This window comes from Triticum urartu, chromosome 1A, assembly GCF_056163025.1.
Source record: "Triticum urartu cultivar PI428250 chromosome 1A, HENAU_Tu73, whole genome shotgun sequence".
NCBI classification, from domain to species: Eukaryota; Viridiplantae; Streptophyta; class Magnoliopsida; order Poales; family Poaceae; genus Triticum; species Triticum urartu.
The window spans coordinates 349974408-349990527 of NC_141873.1; the positions used below are offsets into that span (position 1 = coordinate 349974408).

A 16120-nucleotide genomic window follows, 5' to 3' on the forward strand; every position below is an offset into this window, starting at 1 on the left:
CTTTGCTATGTGCTAATAATGACAAATGGGGTCCCTGCGACCGACAAGGAGCAAGCACTGCGGTTTGCGACCGATAAGGAGCGGGCACATCGTCTCAGGAAGGCAATGTTCACATGGATCAACAGTGTTCAAACGACTTAGGATGGCATAGAGGCAATTGCATGAGCTTCATATACATCTTGGTAGAGGCGACCCCGAAGGAGAGCAGGTGGATGGGACCGAAGGGTAGAACTCTACCATAGCCGGGTGGGTGGTTCCTGAGGCTCTTCTGGAAGGCAGGTCTCTGATCCGAAACGGGTGGAGCGCTAGGATGTTTTAAAGTCAAACGCATGCATGTAATGAATATCAATATTAATGTAACGTATTGGAATTTCGGTATATGGATGCATGTAAGAACGTGATGCATCAATTTGTCTATGAAATGTAATGTGCAAAATGTTACCACGGCAGCAAAAGACGTTGGAGGGTGAGTAGTGGCGCCCGCCACTGGTAACCTGCAGTAGTCTTTCACAAAATCCAAACCCCCTGATCCCTTCTTATTTTGATTAACAAACGCTCATCCCGTTATTTTTCTCTCCTTGTCTTGATCCTCTCATCGCCACGAGAACTGAGCAGCACCTCTCCACCACGACCCCGAGCAACAACGCCATATCTCTTGTGTTACGTCCCTAGGGTGGCCATCTTCACGGGAACTAAGAAACCAACCCTTAGCAGAATGATCAAGTAATCACTCAACACCTCACCTACTGCACAGCAATTGGATTGTAACACTAAATGCATTCGTGTCCTTGGTGTCATTTTTCATTGCATGATAAATGTTTAGATATAGGCTTCTTAACAACCCTAAAAGTATGTTTTGTCACCGCACAAAAGGTTGGAACGGCTCGTTCGCTATCTCTTCGCATAGTGTAAGTTGTGAAAGACCATGACTGCTTATGTTCAAGAAGAGAGTATGGATGTATCCAATTTTCTCCTATGCATGCTTATGTCAGCTTATGGAGTAACAGTGGATGCCACAGATGAATCTCAAATGGTTTGTTAAGGTTGTCTTTTAAGTCATTGGATTGAATTTTCAAACGACGATAATACAATAAGATTACTAGCAGTTGGGGAGGTGCATGAGCGAAACGCATTGTAAGCAGAGAAAGTACAACACGCCAAGATATACTCCCTCTGTTCCTAAATGCGAGTCTTTGTAGTGATTCCACTAGGTGAACTACATACGAAGCAAAATAAATGAATCCACACTTAAAATGCATCTACATACATCTGTATGTAGTTCATAATGAAATCTCTACAGACTTATATTTAGGAACAGAGGGAGTACATAGTTATGATGTGAGCACACAATCATTCTAGAAGTTGTTATTTCACAAGATATTTGGATTTGGTAATGCATATTTGTGGTTTACCAAAGCCTCGCAATGATATAAATGTTCTTTGCGAAAATAGACGAGAGCATGCTCCAAAGTGAACAATAACATGGGGTGTCACCTCGCAAATGGTTTTCTTTCCCTAAATGGACCACATTTGCGAAACCATATCATCAAAAAAAACATTGGACTTCGACAAACTTGCTCCGCCATTGTTCATAGACAAATCTCGATTTTCAGATCAAGCCACACTGGGCAAAATCATGACAGCTTTTTACATTGTGCATAATGCAATAACTGAAGATGAGCATTAAGGCCAAGAAGACTAATTCTGACATGTAGGAGAAAGCATGACAGTTTCTTATGAGCAGCACATCAAAATAGAAAAGGGATCTTTCTCGAAAAGGTTAACTATATAAAGAGGGAAAAACTTTGTTTTTGCCACTCTAGCTTTTGATCACTTTGCTATATTGGGAACTGTCCTAGTCACTTGTTCTTGCCTAATGTTGTGGGCCAATAGGTTACTAGATGGGCTGTAGGCACAATCATTGTTTGACACCATGGGCCAAGACAATGGCAGGCGCAACAATCAGAAGTTCTGTACCTGACATTGGCAGGCACGTTAGGAGAGTGATGCACTTACTTGACATGAGTATCTGCCTGGAAGGCAGCTCCAGTTGCATCATCCTACCGACAACCAGCTTTTGATAGCAATCAAAACCAAACTAATTCTCAAAAACATTAACACGGAAGGGGCACCGTTTCCAGTAGCTACAACTCCCGAAAAACCGAACCTGGCACCATTCACTCACAAAAGTAAGCCAAAGGCTTTGCTCGCACACTGGTAGTAATGCTGATAGTTGTTACACCTGCAATGACCAAAACTATAAGCGGGTCTGTTTTTTTAGGGGAAACTATCAGCAGAATTTAACAAACCACAATCCAATTTTCGATTTGATCAGGTTAGTGAGGATTAAAAATATTACTCCCTCCGATCCAAAATAAGTGACGCAGTTTTGAACTAAGTTTAGTTCAAACTTAGTTGAAAACTGCGACACTTATTTTGGATCAGAGGGAGTACCACCTGATGCAACTCTGCAACGCTTGCGTAACAACTATCATATCTCAGCCCTTCCACGAGGCATAGATTTCAGGCATCAAATAGAACCTGTATGCTTGCCACCACCCTTTGTGGTATCTAAATCTATAATTTAAAACTGACCAGGATATAAAAGGCTGGGTCAGGTCTGAAAACCAGAAACAAAGATAAAGCAACTGAACATATTGAGGTTCTCATTTAAGATCCTCCTAGCAGGACAGCCATATTTTATAATTTACAACAACCAGGTTCATCCTAGATTCAAACATTAGAGAAAATACAAAAAAAACAGAGCACTAGCACTAGTTAAATGAAACTGGTGCGATGTGTCATAACGAGCAGATGTCAAAACTAGCGGTGCAGTAAAAGCTATTGCACTTTTAAGGCAGTTGAAACTGGATAGTACTCTTGAGAAACAAAGTATGTCTGTAGTCCCTACACAATATCCTACTATGAACAAATACAATGCCCAGCATGGAAAAAAATAGCCCTTTAGGGATGTAACACTGTAATTTGTACCAATACTATGAGAGGAGCCAAAATAATGTCATGCCATTTCTAGGCGACCCCCTACTACAACTTGCAGTTAGAGGACACTATTGCTATATGGAAATGAAGAGAGAGCATGGTCTCAAAAATATATCCGCAATCTAGTTGCAATTATACGATTCATTCAAGACAAATTCATTCTTGAAGGAAACAGCATCACAAGTTCGATGATCTGATTTGACAGAGGGATCCAAAAGGAAATAAAGCCAAACCACTGAAGGCACACTTGTATGCCAAGTAAGTAGCTCAAGAAGAATTGAGAAAGTAGGTGCTTCTGAAGTGAAACTACTAATTACCATACTTGAATTGTGTTTTGGAATAGAAACACTAAGCAATTGCCCATGGGTGATATTTCCAAGTGTGTTTCCAAAATAAACATTTTGACAATAGCACAGCACAGCAGTAATTTTCAATTCCACAGCCACTTTGAATAGGGTTTTCAAAGTGCATACATGAACTAACGTAAGAGTACTAACATGATATCAAATAAACTCTGTTACACCAAAATGTGCCTTTAATGTGGTCCTGCAGTTCTCTGATATGCTTAATACACGTACCAGACCATAGATGTAGGTAAGACAATCAGAGGTACTCACTGCAGCCTTACTCCTGAAGGGGCTAAAAGGTGCGGCGTAAAGACACCATACATGCATGCTAACATAGTGTAGCAGCAAAGTATCAACAATTCAGTGGTGCATCCGTACCCTGATGTTGCCGGTTCCGTTGCCCATTCATCTTGCAAGTTCTAGTATGCAGCTTGTTATAAATGTAATAGCACAGTACATCACTCAAGTTCCAATTAATTGAATAAAATATGAATGGAATGGCATACCTCTTTGATAATATCATCCCTTGTCTCTTGTACCAGCCAAAACCGAATAGTAGCAAACTGCACGTCAATACTTTGCTCACTGTTTTTGACATATGAAAATGGGATAACAACGAAGTGATAAAAAGGACAATTAAATACAAGAGTACATGAACAATGAGCAACATAAATGGCATACGCTTAGCACTAGTGTTGAGAAAACAGCAGCAGCAAGTCATGAAGCATTAATTCTTTAAACTACAGTGGAAACGATCAACAGGCGAAGAGTGATAGAAGAAGAGCTGACAGAACAGAGGAGGGCATAGAGATGAATAGTAAGAGAAGGCAGAGGAACACCATATCTCACTGGAGATAACAACGGAGGTATCGGTCCACAGGAGCCTAGTGTTCAAGCAACGTGACCCTCTGTTTGTTCCTCTTTCTTCAACCCTTTCGTTGGATATGGATCGTTTGGCCCCGATTCTTCTTTGCCACTCAGCTCCACCAAATGTCCCAACACCATTCTCTTTTCACCCAGCAAAGAGCTTAAGAGAACAGCAGACAGCTCCTCATCACTATTCGTAACAAGGGTTAGTTTGCTCTACAACATTCCAAATAAAATATCGCACTATACAAAGGAAACGACAAGTATACAATATTGTGTTGCAGTGCTGAAAGACAACGCGAGGAACATGATGAGAATTTGCGCAGCTGCATAGGGAAAACGTCATCCTCTGCTTAAGCGCTTGAGGAGTTCGGCTGCGATTTGAGAAGCACTGGTTGCTGGCGCTGGTTACCGTCTCTTTTGAGTTCCTATGTTTCTTCCTTATGACTGCTCTATTTCGTGATCTGCGTGACCTACTCCTGCGAGAGTAATGACTATTTTGCTCCTACATGAGCTTTTAAAACTGGTTATAGGAAAGTTGGTGGTGTCGTTGGGTTTTCGCCCTGCAGTGGGTGTCTCGATGACGAGCACCTACAGTAAGTTTCCCGACGATGCATTGGACTTGCTTTCCCCGTTCCCGCATCCTTTCTGTCTGATTTCGACTGATGTATTTCCGTTATTTGGTTAATGGAAAGGGGTTATGCCCGGTTCAAAAAAAAAACAGTAAGCTAGAGTATTTTGCAACGGGGTACTAGTATCCTTGAAAACGCAATCAATGGAATTTGGACTGTTATGGTACATATTTGCTGATTTCTATTCATAATAATACAGTGCTATAAATTACCTCCATGGTCAATAATCTTTGTAAAAGCATATCCAGTGGAATCCAAGCTCGCCAGAGATGGGCCACACCATTCATATAGGTGGAAATTTAGCAAAAGAGAGAAATGGTGCTTCTGCATTCATCGACGTGAGGATGGGCCCCACTCCGCGTAGGAGGAAAGAATTCGGTGTTGAATGCGTTGGGGTGGGTAAAGGTGCCATGGGGAGAATGAAAGCGACGGGTGCCAAGATGAATTCGGAACATACATCAAGGGTCAGGCATGCACCAACAATCAAGAATTTCGCCATCTTTTTACCATAAGTATCTATTTGATTTTATCTTGGTCCTCGCAGAGTGAAAAAATACGCTACAAAGGATCTGCATATACTTACGAGCAGTATCCATAAATGGCTAGTTTTTTGTAACCAACGCAGATTACCATACGAAAAAATCCCTCCGAAAATTGTGCTTGCGATTTTTCATTTCAGACGACTTCGGCTATGTAGAAATAGCCCGATACGGAAAGGTGCCGCTCTGACTAAGAAACCAACGGCTTTGCTCAGTGAGCAAGGAATGCCGAAGTTATCAATTTGTCTGCTAAACTACAGAAGTAAGAATAATAGCACCAGGGATATATATATTATATTGTTTGATTGTTTCCATAAAACCAAAAACAGGCCCACGAATAGAAATGTATCCACTAGAGGGGCGGATACGAATATGATTGTAAATACAGAAGTTGCGGTCAATAAGGTAAGGACCATCAAAACACCAAGCCATCCATTGTAAAGACCATTTTTGGTTCCAATTATCCAGCTGCAGGAGCAATCCTGCAGGCTTGTACTTACGCAACTCTCTAAAATTAGTTTACTACTCCCTCCGTTCACTTTTATAAGACGTTTTAGGCATTTAAGACAGCACCTAAAACAGCTCAATTTCAGCTGTCTAAAATGACTTACAAAAATGAACAGAGGGAGTACATTTTGAGCACGGCATGTGATAAATATTCCCTAAGCATCAAAACGCAAGACACAGTCTCTTAACCGAATTTGAAAATATAGATTGGTTTCAGTGTTTACCATCTTGGCCAACCATGAATTAAACCCCTCCAAAAACTAATGAATTTGTGCACATGAGCCTTGAGTCCCTTATTTTATTGACGAGTGATTGTCCCATGTATCAAAAGTTTGCAAACGCAGATGAGAAAAATACAACTAATGAATTGCCAGCTAAGCTAACATTCTATAAGATGTCATAGAAAAGAAAGGGTACCGTGTAGTAGAACGTAGAGAAGCTGCCTCCCGCGTGTGAAACTCGATAACTCCTACCTCACTGCATGTCAAATGAAATTCAAGTTCAACAAAGACAAGCAATAATCCCCGGCGAATCAATGGACAACAAGTGGCACCTGCAGTACCTATTTGCTGTCATGATAGATATACATGCAAGTTCTGGTACTTCAAAATTTCGTCCACCAGGGTAAGTATCAAGTTAACGAAGGTGTATGAAAGTATTCACATTCCGCAACTAAAAACTCCATAGATCAAACAAAAGCAGTCAATACCATCACCAGACTAGCATGAACCAACAGTTGCAGGAGATGCATAGAGCAGTGCAATAAGACCAAGATGTTCATAATTTAACAACTATACCATACTTCTACCCTGTCTAAACTCCATAAAGTTAAACACAGCACAAAACTGTACACCCGCATATCTAAAGATGAAAAGAAGTATTTATGCCAGGCTTCTCCGGCAGAAACTGCTTTATCTCCAGAGCCTGGTTTCCTTTTGCAACACCAGGGAGAGGGAGGCCAAGAGAAAGAGACAGCGATCGATCATCTCCTGCGTCCGAACTGGCAAGTTTGCGCGTCTTTGCCGCTGTAGACAGGGATAGTGACAACAGAGGGGAGGAGGACCCCTGTTCTGCCTTCAGCGGTGCCTTATTCATAGTAGTATGTTCTGGAGAGCCTTCATCATCAGACGAAAGAACATGAACAACTTGATCTGAGATGGCTTTTGTCGTCGAACCTAGATCTGAGAGACCCTTGTATGCATAACGTGAGTCATCGTATGGAGTACGCCAACCAGCTGGTAGGGAATGTATCTTCGACAAGCGCTCGCTGGGTAGTTGTTCATCTCCATTAACAATCTTTTGCCTTTTGTAGCTTGACTCAGAATCATGCAAAACGAAGTCCGCCTTCAGGATTGATTCACTTTGATGTTGTAACGATACTTCTGTCAACGATGTGAGCGCCTTCTTCTTGGCCAATATATTGTCAGGCATTGATCTGCTTGCACCCACATGTCGTTCGACATAGCATGGAGCTTCATTCAGACTAAAGATCTCCTCATCCTTCATGCTGTCTCTGCCTTCAGTTCCTGAGCCACCTGGAATAAGTAAGATGATGATCAGCAAAACATCTAGCTGCAATCAGTAGCTCATGTTATTATTCTAAAATAGCAGCACCTGTTGTATCACTTGGATATTCCAATTTCATGTTGTGACCTCCTGAGCCCATGGGAATATAAGTTTCACAGACAACTGCAGTACCACTTCCCAATACAATCTCCCTGGTGACTGCAGTTTCTTGATGATGTATTTCACATGCATCCAGATTTTCATTCCCATTTGTCGACCCCATCAAAGTCTTGTGATCTTCAGATGCACCTGACTTCTCTGTCTCTGATCCAAGTGATACGGGTGAATCATATAATTCATCATCAGGGCACTGGTTCAAATCTATACCCAAAGATTGAGGAACCTTAGGGGAACACACAGGCTTATCAAAAGGTTCAGTGGTTGACACTAGTGGACAAGGATTTTTCACTACAAGCTCTGTTGAGCTATTTGCTTTCCTCGCGTAGAAGACGCCCCAAAAGTAAAGAAAGCCATTCCACCCTGGAAATTATTGAATCAGTTAAATGAGTCACCCAGAGATTATTTTTTTAGACAATAAAAAGAACTAACGTAGGCCTTACGTTGAATCTTTTCCGGCAAATTATCAGATGACAAAATGAGAAGTTCAACGCCATTAATATTTGTTGTGAGGCACAAGTCTTCAACAAGCAACTTTTCCAAGAGTTTGCCGTATCTTTCATAACTGCAAGGAGACAGGGAAATCAGCTAGCTTATTGAGGACAGAAGATAAAGTAATCAAACATTGAGCATTACCTTTCAACATCTTGAGCAAAGAAAAAAAGAGCAATGTTATCTTCACTCGGCTGTACTTCCTTAAATTGATGTGGCCACGATGAACAACGTGGAACTTCTATGAGCCGAATTCTCTGAGGTAATTGTTTGACTACTTCAAGTGCTTTGGCCGAGGTACAGGTGGACAAGTGGGCCTGAATCCCATCATATAGTTCAGAAGAGATTCCAGTTCTTGAAACCTCAAAGATACCTCTGGAAAAGAAATACATGTTAAAAATATGATAACTAACTAGGTAACTGGGCTAAGGGGAGAGAACATACTGCCAGATGTAAGTCTGCTCTGGAATAACTAAAGTTCTGGAAAGATTCCCAAGAGTAGGCAACTGATCAAAAGAATCTTGATGCTTCAAATTTGGCTCGCTCAATTTGTTTTCAGGGGCACAGAGTTTTTGTGCCATTAGGGGATCATGTGGACTCTCGGGCAATATGTCTTCTGCAGCCTGAACTTCCTCTGCACTTTTAATTGGCTTATGTTCAGTGCTTTCCAAAACCTCTTGCTGGCATTGTCCCACATTAGGAGTCAAATCTTCTGAAGCACTTTCTCTTGGAACCATACTTAGTAAATCTGATTCAGAAGTCATGGCCAAAGGCTGGCATTGTCCCACATTAGGAGTCAACTCTTCTGAAGAACTTGCTCTTGGCACCATACTTTGTGATTCAGAAGTCATGGCCAAAGGCTGGCATTGTCCCACATTAGGAGTCAAATCTTCTGAAGCGCTTGCTCTTGGCACCATATTTTGTAAATCTGTTTCACAGGTCATGGCCAATGGTGTGGAAAGCACCTCAGGATTAGTTGACATTTTATTATCATTTTTCCTAAGAATGAGTGAAGCTTCACCCACACAATCATTATCCTTATTAACATTTTCCACTGGAAGCAGTGGATCAGAAGTCTTTACAGTATTAGCATCTTTAGAAGAAACCACTCCTGTTGATGTTTGGTGAATAGCAATGCCCCGCTTTTCACTGTTACAGAAAGCAGAGATCTGCTTCTTTTCGATGTTACCTAATTGCAGCAAGCCATGGAATGAAAGCTTGTCAATAAACTGAACCCTGATATTTCCTCGAAAAAAAAATTAGAAATGAACAGTGCTTACCTGGCTTTTTGCTAGTTTTTAGTATGCTTGGTCCAGGCCTTGGATTATCTTGGTCGACTTTTCTATCTCCCGACTTCACAGAACTATCAGGCCTTGGTGATAAAGGTGGTTTCTGAAGAATAAAAGAAGGCCTTCTTTCTAAGAAACTCTTATCGCTCATCGGCTTCAACATTCTTGTTCTTTCATCTCGAGACAAGAGAGATGATTTATTCTGTTTTAATGAACTGGAGTCTTTACTAACTGAACCCTCGCGCTTGAATGACTCTGATTTCATAAGCTTTCTCATTGGCCCCTTTTCTCTAACATCTATTGGGGAATGTTTTACAGGCTTCAGCTTGCTTGCCACACCTTCTGCTAACTGCTTGACCTTTGGTTCGCTCTTCGAATTGTTGAAAGACAATTGTTTCGATAAAGGACCTAGTGGACCAAGTTAAGAAGTTAACAATGCAGTATACTAACAAAAAAAGGGAATAGACATATTATTGCGAATAAAGTGTTTGGTCAAACCTCGTGGTGAAGGAACTGGCGCTTTGCCATTAGCCAGGCTTCCTAATGAATATGACCGTGATAAGGTCATGGAACTTTTGACTGCCTGAACACCCTTCACTGGAGCATTATCAGGTGGCTTAAGATTTCCCTTGTTGGATTTCTTAAACGAGTTTTGATGAGAGAAAATGTCATGTTTCCTAGGGCTTTCTGTCTTGAATGGCCTTGGATTAGAGGATGACGCATTCTCTGCATGCCTCTTGGACGATTTAGGTGGACTCAGCAGGCCTTCACTTGACATTGGCAATTCCATATCAGTGGCAATTCGCAATTTCTTACGATTCAATAAATCTTCTGAACTTTCGTACTTCTTGCCTAATCTTCCGGCTGATGGTGTGCCGCAAGTGGGTGGCCGTGTTTCCGTGTCAGAGGTGACAATTTGAAGCCTCTTACGATTTGCCATACTCCCAAAGTTTTTACTCTTTGCATCCAGCCTCCCGGCATTTGGGCTGGCACACTTCACTTGTCGTGCATCTGTATCAGTTGAGCCTGAATGCAGCTTTACATTATTACCAGACAAGTGATCAGTTACCGGTGTACCAGAAGCAATTTGTTGAGCGCCCAAATTAGTCAAAGCGGTCTGCAAGGTCTTAGGGTTGCTCATGCTTTCTGAATCTTGGTTCTTCCCATTTGAAATGTCAACTGTTGATGCACCGCGGTTGCCTCTTGTTTTAATTCGATCTTCATTAAGCTGGCATTCTTCACATAACCATTCACCATCTGGAACCTTATCCAATTTCACTCGCATGCAATAACTATTCAACAATAAATGTAATGTCAGTAGCTAGCATATTACTCCAAAATAAGTAGAATAGTCCAAATAAGTAAAAAAAATCCCTTCATAAGAGGCTACCATACAACCAGTAGAATAGTCCAAATAAGTAAAATATTTTCCCTTGTATGCAAAATGTTTTCCAAAATAAGTAAAATGTTTCTCCTTATATCTTTCCTTTCATCATCTACTCTGACGGAATTGATATGTATGTAAATATTGTAGAAAGAAAATTGCAATACATGTGTAAAGCCACCAGCATAGTATATTTTTGATAATAGAACCCTGATACATTATTAATATTATTTTTGAGAAACTACCCTAACAGATTGTTTGGTATATAAGTAGACACCTAGATTCAATCTATAGCCCCATCATGGTACATGTCTTAAAAGAGCGATGCAAGAATAATCATCCTCTGAAAGCTAGTTAATTTATGCACATAATTCATGCTTTCCAAAAATATTACTCCCAGTGTGAACAGAAAAATAACTTTCAAATCTGAGAAAGACTTCACTTGCAAATGAAATATTACTGATAACTTAAAATAAGGCATGGCGGTGTTTATCTCACGTATGCTCCGCCCCCTCAAGGCATCTAGTGCATGTAGCCAGAAGATATTCCCTACCGACATCTCCACATATATCACAAACATTAACCTGGGGTACAATGTAAACCAGAGAAGTAAGTGTTACAACACAATGATAATGAAAAAAATACAGACAGCAGAAAAGGAAATGCAACCAAAGCATATAATAAATTATATTCTCCAAGTGCACTCAAATATCATGGCAATATTTATGAAGCGTTAAGTCTTAATTAGGAGTTGAACCTACATGCAAATGGATATGCGATAGAAAACCCAGAATATGGTCCCTACCACCAAATCTTGGATGAGTACAAGGATATATATAACAAAATAAATTATATTCACCAGTTTCCACCGGATACTTTCTCATATAACAATTATCTCCATAGTACAAACTTCCCATTGAGTGTGTTATTATAAGCACAAATTTTTCCCTTCTGAGGAACCCAAACACTAGTTTGTAAGTTTTTACGTTTTATGCTTCCATGGAGGTCGCTAACCAAAAAAATAAATCCTCTGTACTAAACTAAATCTTTACATAGTCGCCATGCATAACTAAAAATGATTAACGAGCTATACAAGATGTTATTATTTCATCATTTCACACATTGCACAGAAGACTATTTTGACTTCAAGCATCAAAGTAAAACTTCACGACTTCAATCAATTTTCCAGATGAAACAAAGAAGCAAATGGCTGGAGTGAGATAAAGGTCCATTTCATGTTCTAACAGTCCACAAGTATTCTACAGAATGTGTCATCTTAAGCATGTTCCACACCAACTGAACAGTGGCCTATATGTTAAACCTTCGTCAATACTTACTGATCTCTCGATCCAAGCTCACCCCAAACTTACAAATTTGGGGTATCTTACATTTGAATTTTTGACTAAACACCATGTTAACTAAGGTTCACATAACAAATTAACATGATTATAGGAGCTGCATTTTGAAAGAGAGTACAGTGGCACAAAGAAGGGTTGCGGAGATACTTACATCTATTAAGCTTTCTGAGTTCCCGCACTCTATCATAGCATCATTCTGTGTATTCAACTCTTTATCACTAGCTTTATCCGTTGGTAAACCTTGGTTCTGGTCTTGTTGAACATTGTCATTCCTCTTAGCAAAATCATCAGATAGAATGTCAGTGTGTTCTTGACTGCCATTCCTCGTGCAACGGGTGCCAGTTTCCAGTTCCGTTGATGAAGATCCAGCCTTGATTTTATTTTTGCTACTCGTACTGCAACTAGTCACCATATCATGCTTGTCACCACCAATCACAGGCCTGCTTAATTTTCCTCCTGGTAAATGATCTATGTCATTATTTGGAACTTCCTCAGAAGGTTGTTGCGCTAAATTATCTTGTGAATTCCCTAAACCCTGGCTTGACTTTTTAGGAGATAATCCTTGAGATGCACTAACAGAGGACTGAGTTCGGAGTAACTTTTTGGTCATAAATGTAGGAGAATCTGCAGGAGCTGATCGGTCGGACGAGCTAGGTGGGACAATATGAACATCAGATCTCTTCTTCTCTGTAGATTCTTCCACAAGGGAATTTCTTAGTCTGTTAGGACCAGCAATGTTCTTGTCCTTGACAGTGAGATCACGACTTGACGCAGAAGTAGATAGTTTATCCTTTTTCTTATCCAGCAGAAGTTTGCTTGCTGCTGATGTACCAGTAACACACGAGTTACTATCATCGTGGCACTCTTCTCTAGGTGACCTCGTATCGCTCAATAGCCTTCTACGTTTTGCCGGCATGTTAACCTCTGAATCTGCTGCAATGGATCTCGCCATAGCCTTATGTCCACCATTTTCGGAATAGGAAGCATGGCTTGAAGTGGCACTAAGTTCATCATCATTTTCACCTCCCTTTGTACGGAGCCCTTTCCCACTATGAACTAACAAATTAGTTCTTGATTCTGACCTTGCACAGCACGTTTGAGATGATCCGCAGTCCATATTGGAATCAACAGGTGCAAGATCTCTGTGTAGGCAAGAGGAGCAAGGAGCAGAACAGACATTACAAGTGCCAGATTCTGCTTTCACATGAGGACCATCACTTGGCACTGGTCTTTTTCTTACTGTAGGGTTGTCCTGGCAAAAGGTGGACCAACATTAAGTCTTGGTAAGCCACAAAAATGCACTCTATAGATACAACAGGAACATAACATGGGATGACTAAGTAGATCATCCCTGCAACTGATTAAAACATAAGATTAAGCATTGCTAGGATTAACATACTATCTCTGTTTCATCCGCAATCTGCTGGACTGATCTAAGATTTATTACCTTCAATCGACGGCTGGTAATCCAGAAGCATTTTCAAGATTAGGAAATGGACTGTTTGGCATACATTGTCTACTCACTTTATAAACATCAATGTACAGCGTATTATTCGCGGCAATAAAATCATGATTAGCCTATACTAACCGAGTAAAAAAAGGCCATTGGAGTGTAGTAATGAAATATTTCAAAGCGGATAAGTACTGTGAAGCCCTTTTTCACAGGAGATTAAGTCATGCCCAAAGCAGAGGATGCACTATACAGCATTATGGGATCAGAATCACCTATGAGCATCTGATGCCACACCAGCTAATCTACATGCGAGAGGCATCACAACGCACAGGAATAATGTAGACTAAACTCATCATATGAAACCTGTGGGCATCAGATGACCGAACCAACATGCGCATTTGCACGAAATTCCCATAGAAGAAGAATATGTTGCTGCATATTCAGGGACAACCACACCCTGCAATGCTCACCTCTATCTTGGGGGCCAGTCCCCGCTGTTCAGAGCCCTCTGCCCGTACTGCACCGCCACCGCGTTGTTCCTTGTTCGATTCCTGAAAGGAATAAACACAACAATAAATAACGAGCGCAACTCACGAAATCTGTTAGATTGACGCCTAAATCGGTGCGAAAAATAATATGACGAACCATACGGGGAATTCAAATCAATGGATTCGATCAAATCCGATTCGACCCTCGCAAAACCGCGTCGCCCGCAGACGCTCCCCAACCCCCAAAAAATAACCTAACGAAACAAGCAATCCACAAGCGCGCACGCGCGCACAGTGTCACGAACGCTCACGCGTAACGAAACCTCGAATCTCGAAGCCCCGACGCCACCTATGTCGCCCAATCCCATCCCATCCAATCCCCAAAAACACGAGGCCGCCGCCGCCGCCACCAACAACAACCGAACGCAATCGTCAGGGGTAGACAGCGCGAGAGAACGGAAGCGGCGGACGGATGTACCTCGAGGAGCGCGAGATCCTTGTGGCGCGTACGATCGTAGAGATCCCTCATCGTGCGTTCGCGGTCTTGCGGCGCCCTCATATGCCCGGGCCCACCCCACCGCCCCCTCGCCGATCGGGGCGAGCCCTACCGCCCGGCGGCGAGCGGCGCGGCGCCGTCCATCCGCAACCAGTCCTCCGGAGAGAGACGGAGATGGGTTGGGGTTTCGCTCTAGCGTGGGGAGGAAGCAGCGGAGCGCAGCCGATGAGGGAGGGAGGGAGAGAGGAGAGGGGAGGGGATGAGAGAGAGTGCTTCAGTTTTGGAGTCCCTCGGGGCGGTGACGCGACGGGGGAGCGAGAGGAGAGGAGAGGGGGGACGGGGAAATGAAACGGGACGGGAACGAGGATGGGTTGGCGGGCCCCGTCTGTCAGTCACACGTCATAGCCCATAGCCACAGCTTTAAAATGGTTTTGTAGCAAGTATTTATTTGTTTATCAAAAATAAGCAAGTATTTATTTACCTACCAGGCAAAGGCTGTGATTTTTCTGTGCAGTTAAAGGGAATTATGTAACTTTTCTAGGGTGGGAATATTTTTTTAGTATGCCAAAACAGGCCATTACAGACTGGATACTTATCTACGTTACTTGACTCAGACCCGACTACAACCCGACATCGGTTCTTTCGTCACTCTTCGTGTCCGTGAACGCGTGATTATCCCTACTTTGCGACCTAACCACTTTTACAATATTTTCATAAAATAAATTTGATAAAAGAGGTAAAACATTTGTTTTCTTTGTCATTTACTTTGATTTAGACCAGACAGTTGTTCTTTCGTCACACTTCGTGTTCGCGAGCGTGATACTAATGCTAATTTACGACCTACCCGCTTTTACAAAATCTACAAAACAATGTCAAGAGTTAAAACATTTATTTCCTAATATCTTTTACTTTGACTCAAATCTGACTATGACCAGACAATTGTTCTTTCGTCACACCTTGTGTTCGCAAGCACTTTACTCATTCTACGACCTACCCACCTTCACGAGATTTATCAAATAATCCAAGAAAAAATGTTTATTTTCCATGTTTATCTACTTGCAATCAGACAATGGTTCTTTCGTCATACATTGCGTTCTCAAGCGCATGGATAATCCTGTTCTGTGATCTTTCAATCCTTACGAGATCTCCCCAAACAATTTTGGGATATAAAAATTTATACCCTATGTGTGTTATATTATACTTGTATCTCGCTGCAACCCTAGTTTCAAAAAAATATCTCGCCGCAACCAATTTTTGGTTCTTTCGTCACACCTTGTGTTCACAAGCACCCGACTAATCATATTATGGCCACATTTACAATAGACAAATGATGAGTTTTTCTTTGGTACACCCCGCTAAAAATTTACACGAATCTTAAAGTTGCTTAAAAGGACTAGCCATATCAGCATGCAGATCAAATGCATTGAATATATTGATATTTTACAAAATACTATATTATCCTTTTTGATTGAAATGGATAACTTGTAATCTTCGTCTTCAATCTACATCAAAATCTGTACACTTTCTATAGGGATGAAGCAAAGCAAAACCTAAATTATTTACTTTCCTTCTTAAAAAGTTTTTT

General features: G+C 41.4%; 2 protein-coding genes across 3 annotated transcripts; both read right to left on the reverse strand.

The window, feature by feature from the left end:
• Positions 1-1683: 1683 nt before the first annotated feature.
• Positions 1684-6594, reverse strand: LOC147991183 (uncharacterized). Of its 2 annotated transcripts, XM_087521057.1 has the most exons (5): positions 6455-6594; positions 6310-6369; positions 3854-3932; positions 3618-3766; positions 1684-2242 (listed from the first exon to the last, which is right to left on the reverse strand). In XM_087521057.1, the coding sequence occupies exons 1-5, from the start codon at positions 6466-6468 to the stop codon at positions 2182-2184; spliced, it is 363 nt and encodes a 120-aa protein (XP_087377183.1). In that variant the 5' UTR covers positions 6469-6594; the 3' UTR covers positions 1684-2181. The 2 variants fall into 2 exon arrangements, 1 of the variants encoding a protein (XP_087377183.1); XR_015602301.1 differs by lacking the exons at positions 3618-3766; positions 6310-6369; positions 6455-6594 and having other exon boundaries at positions 2162-2242; positions 3854-4242.
• A 23-nt stretch (positions 6595-6617) lies between these two features.
• LOC125510920 (uncharacterized) lies at positions 6618-14864 on the reverse strand. The gene is made up of 11 exons (XM_048676213.2): positions 14518-14864; positions 14022-14102; positions 12250-13350; positions 11239-11324; positions 9855-10648; positions 9348-9764; positions 8512-9256; positions 8212-8442; positions 8019-8140; positions 7507-7938; positions 6618-7427 (listed from the first exon to the last, which is right to left on the reverse strand). Exons 1-11 carry the CDS (start codon positions 14596-14598, stop codon positions 6754-6756), a joined length of 4764 nt encoding a protein of 1587 aa, XP_048532170.2. The 5' UTR covers positions 14599-14864; the 3' UTR covers positions 6618-6753.
• Positions 14865-16120: the final 1256 nt, after the last annotated feature.

Bases quoted from the DNA above. Each gene is read 5' to 3' on its own strand.
- LOC125510920 (XM_048676213.2), bottom strand. From the start codon at position 14,598: ATGAGGGCGCCGCAAGACCGCGAACGCACGATGAGGGATCTCTACGAT. The intron at 14,103-14,517 runs GTACATCCGTCC...TATTCCTTTCAG, and splicing joins AGGATCTCGCGCTCCTCGAG to GAATCGAACAAGGAACAACG. The intron at 9,765-9,854 runs GTTTGACCAAAC...TTGGTCCACTAG, and splicing joins GCCAGTTCCTTCACCACGAG to GTCCTTTATCGAAACAATTG.
- LOC147991183 (XM_087521057.1), bottom strand. The intron at 3,767-3,853 runs GTATGCCATTCC...GCTGCATACTAG, and splicing joins GGGATGATATTATCAAAGAG to AACTTGCAAGATGAATGGGC. The intron at 2,243-3,617 runs GTGAGTACCTCT...TGGTCATTGCAG, and splicing joins CCTTCAGGAGTAAGGCTGCA to GTGTAACAACTATCAGCATT.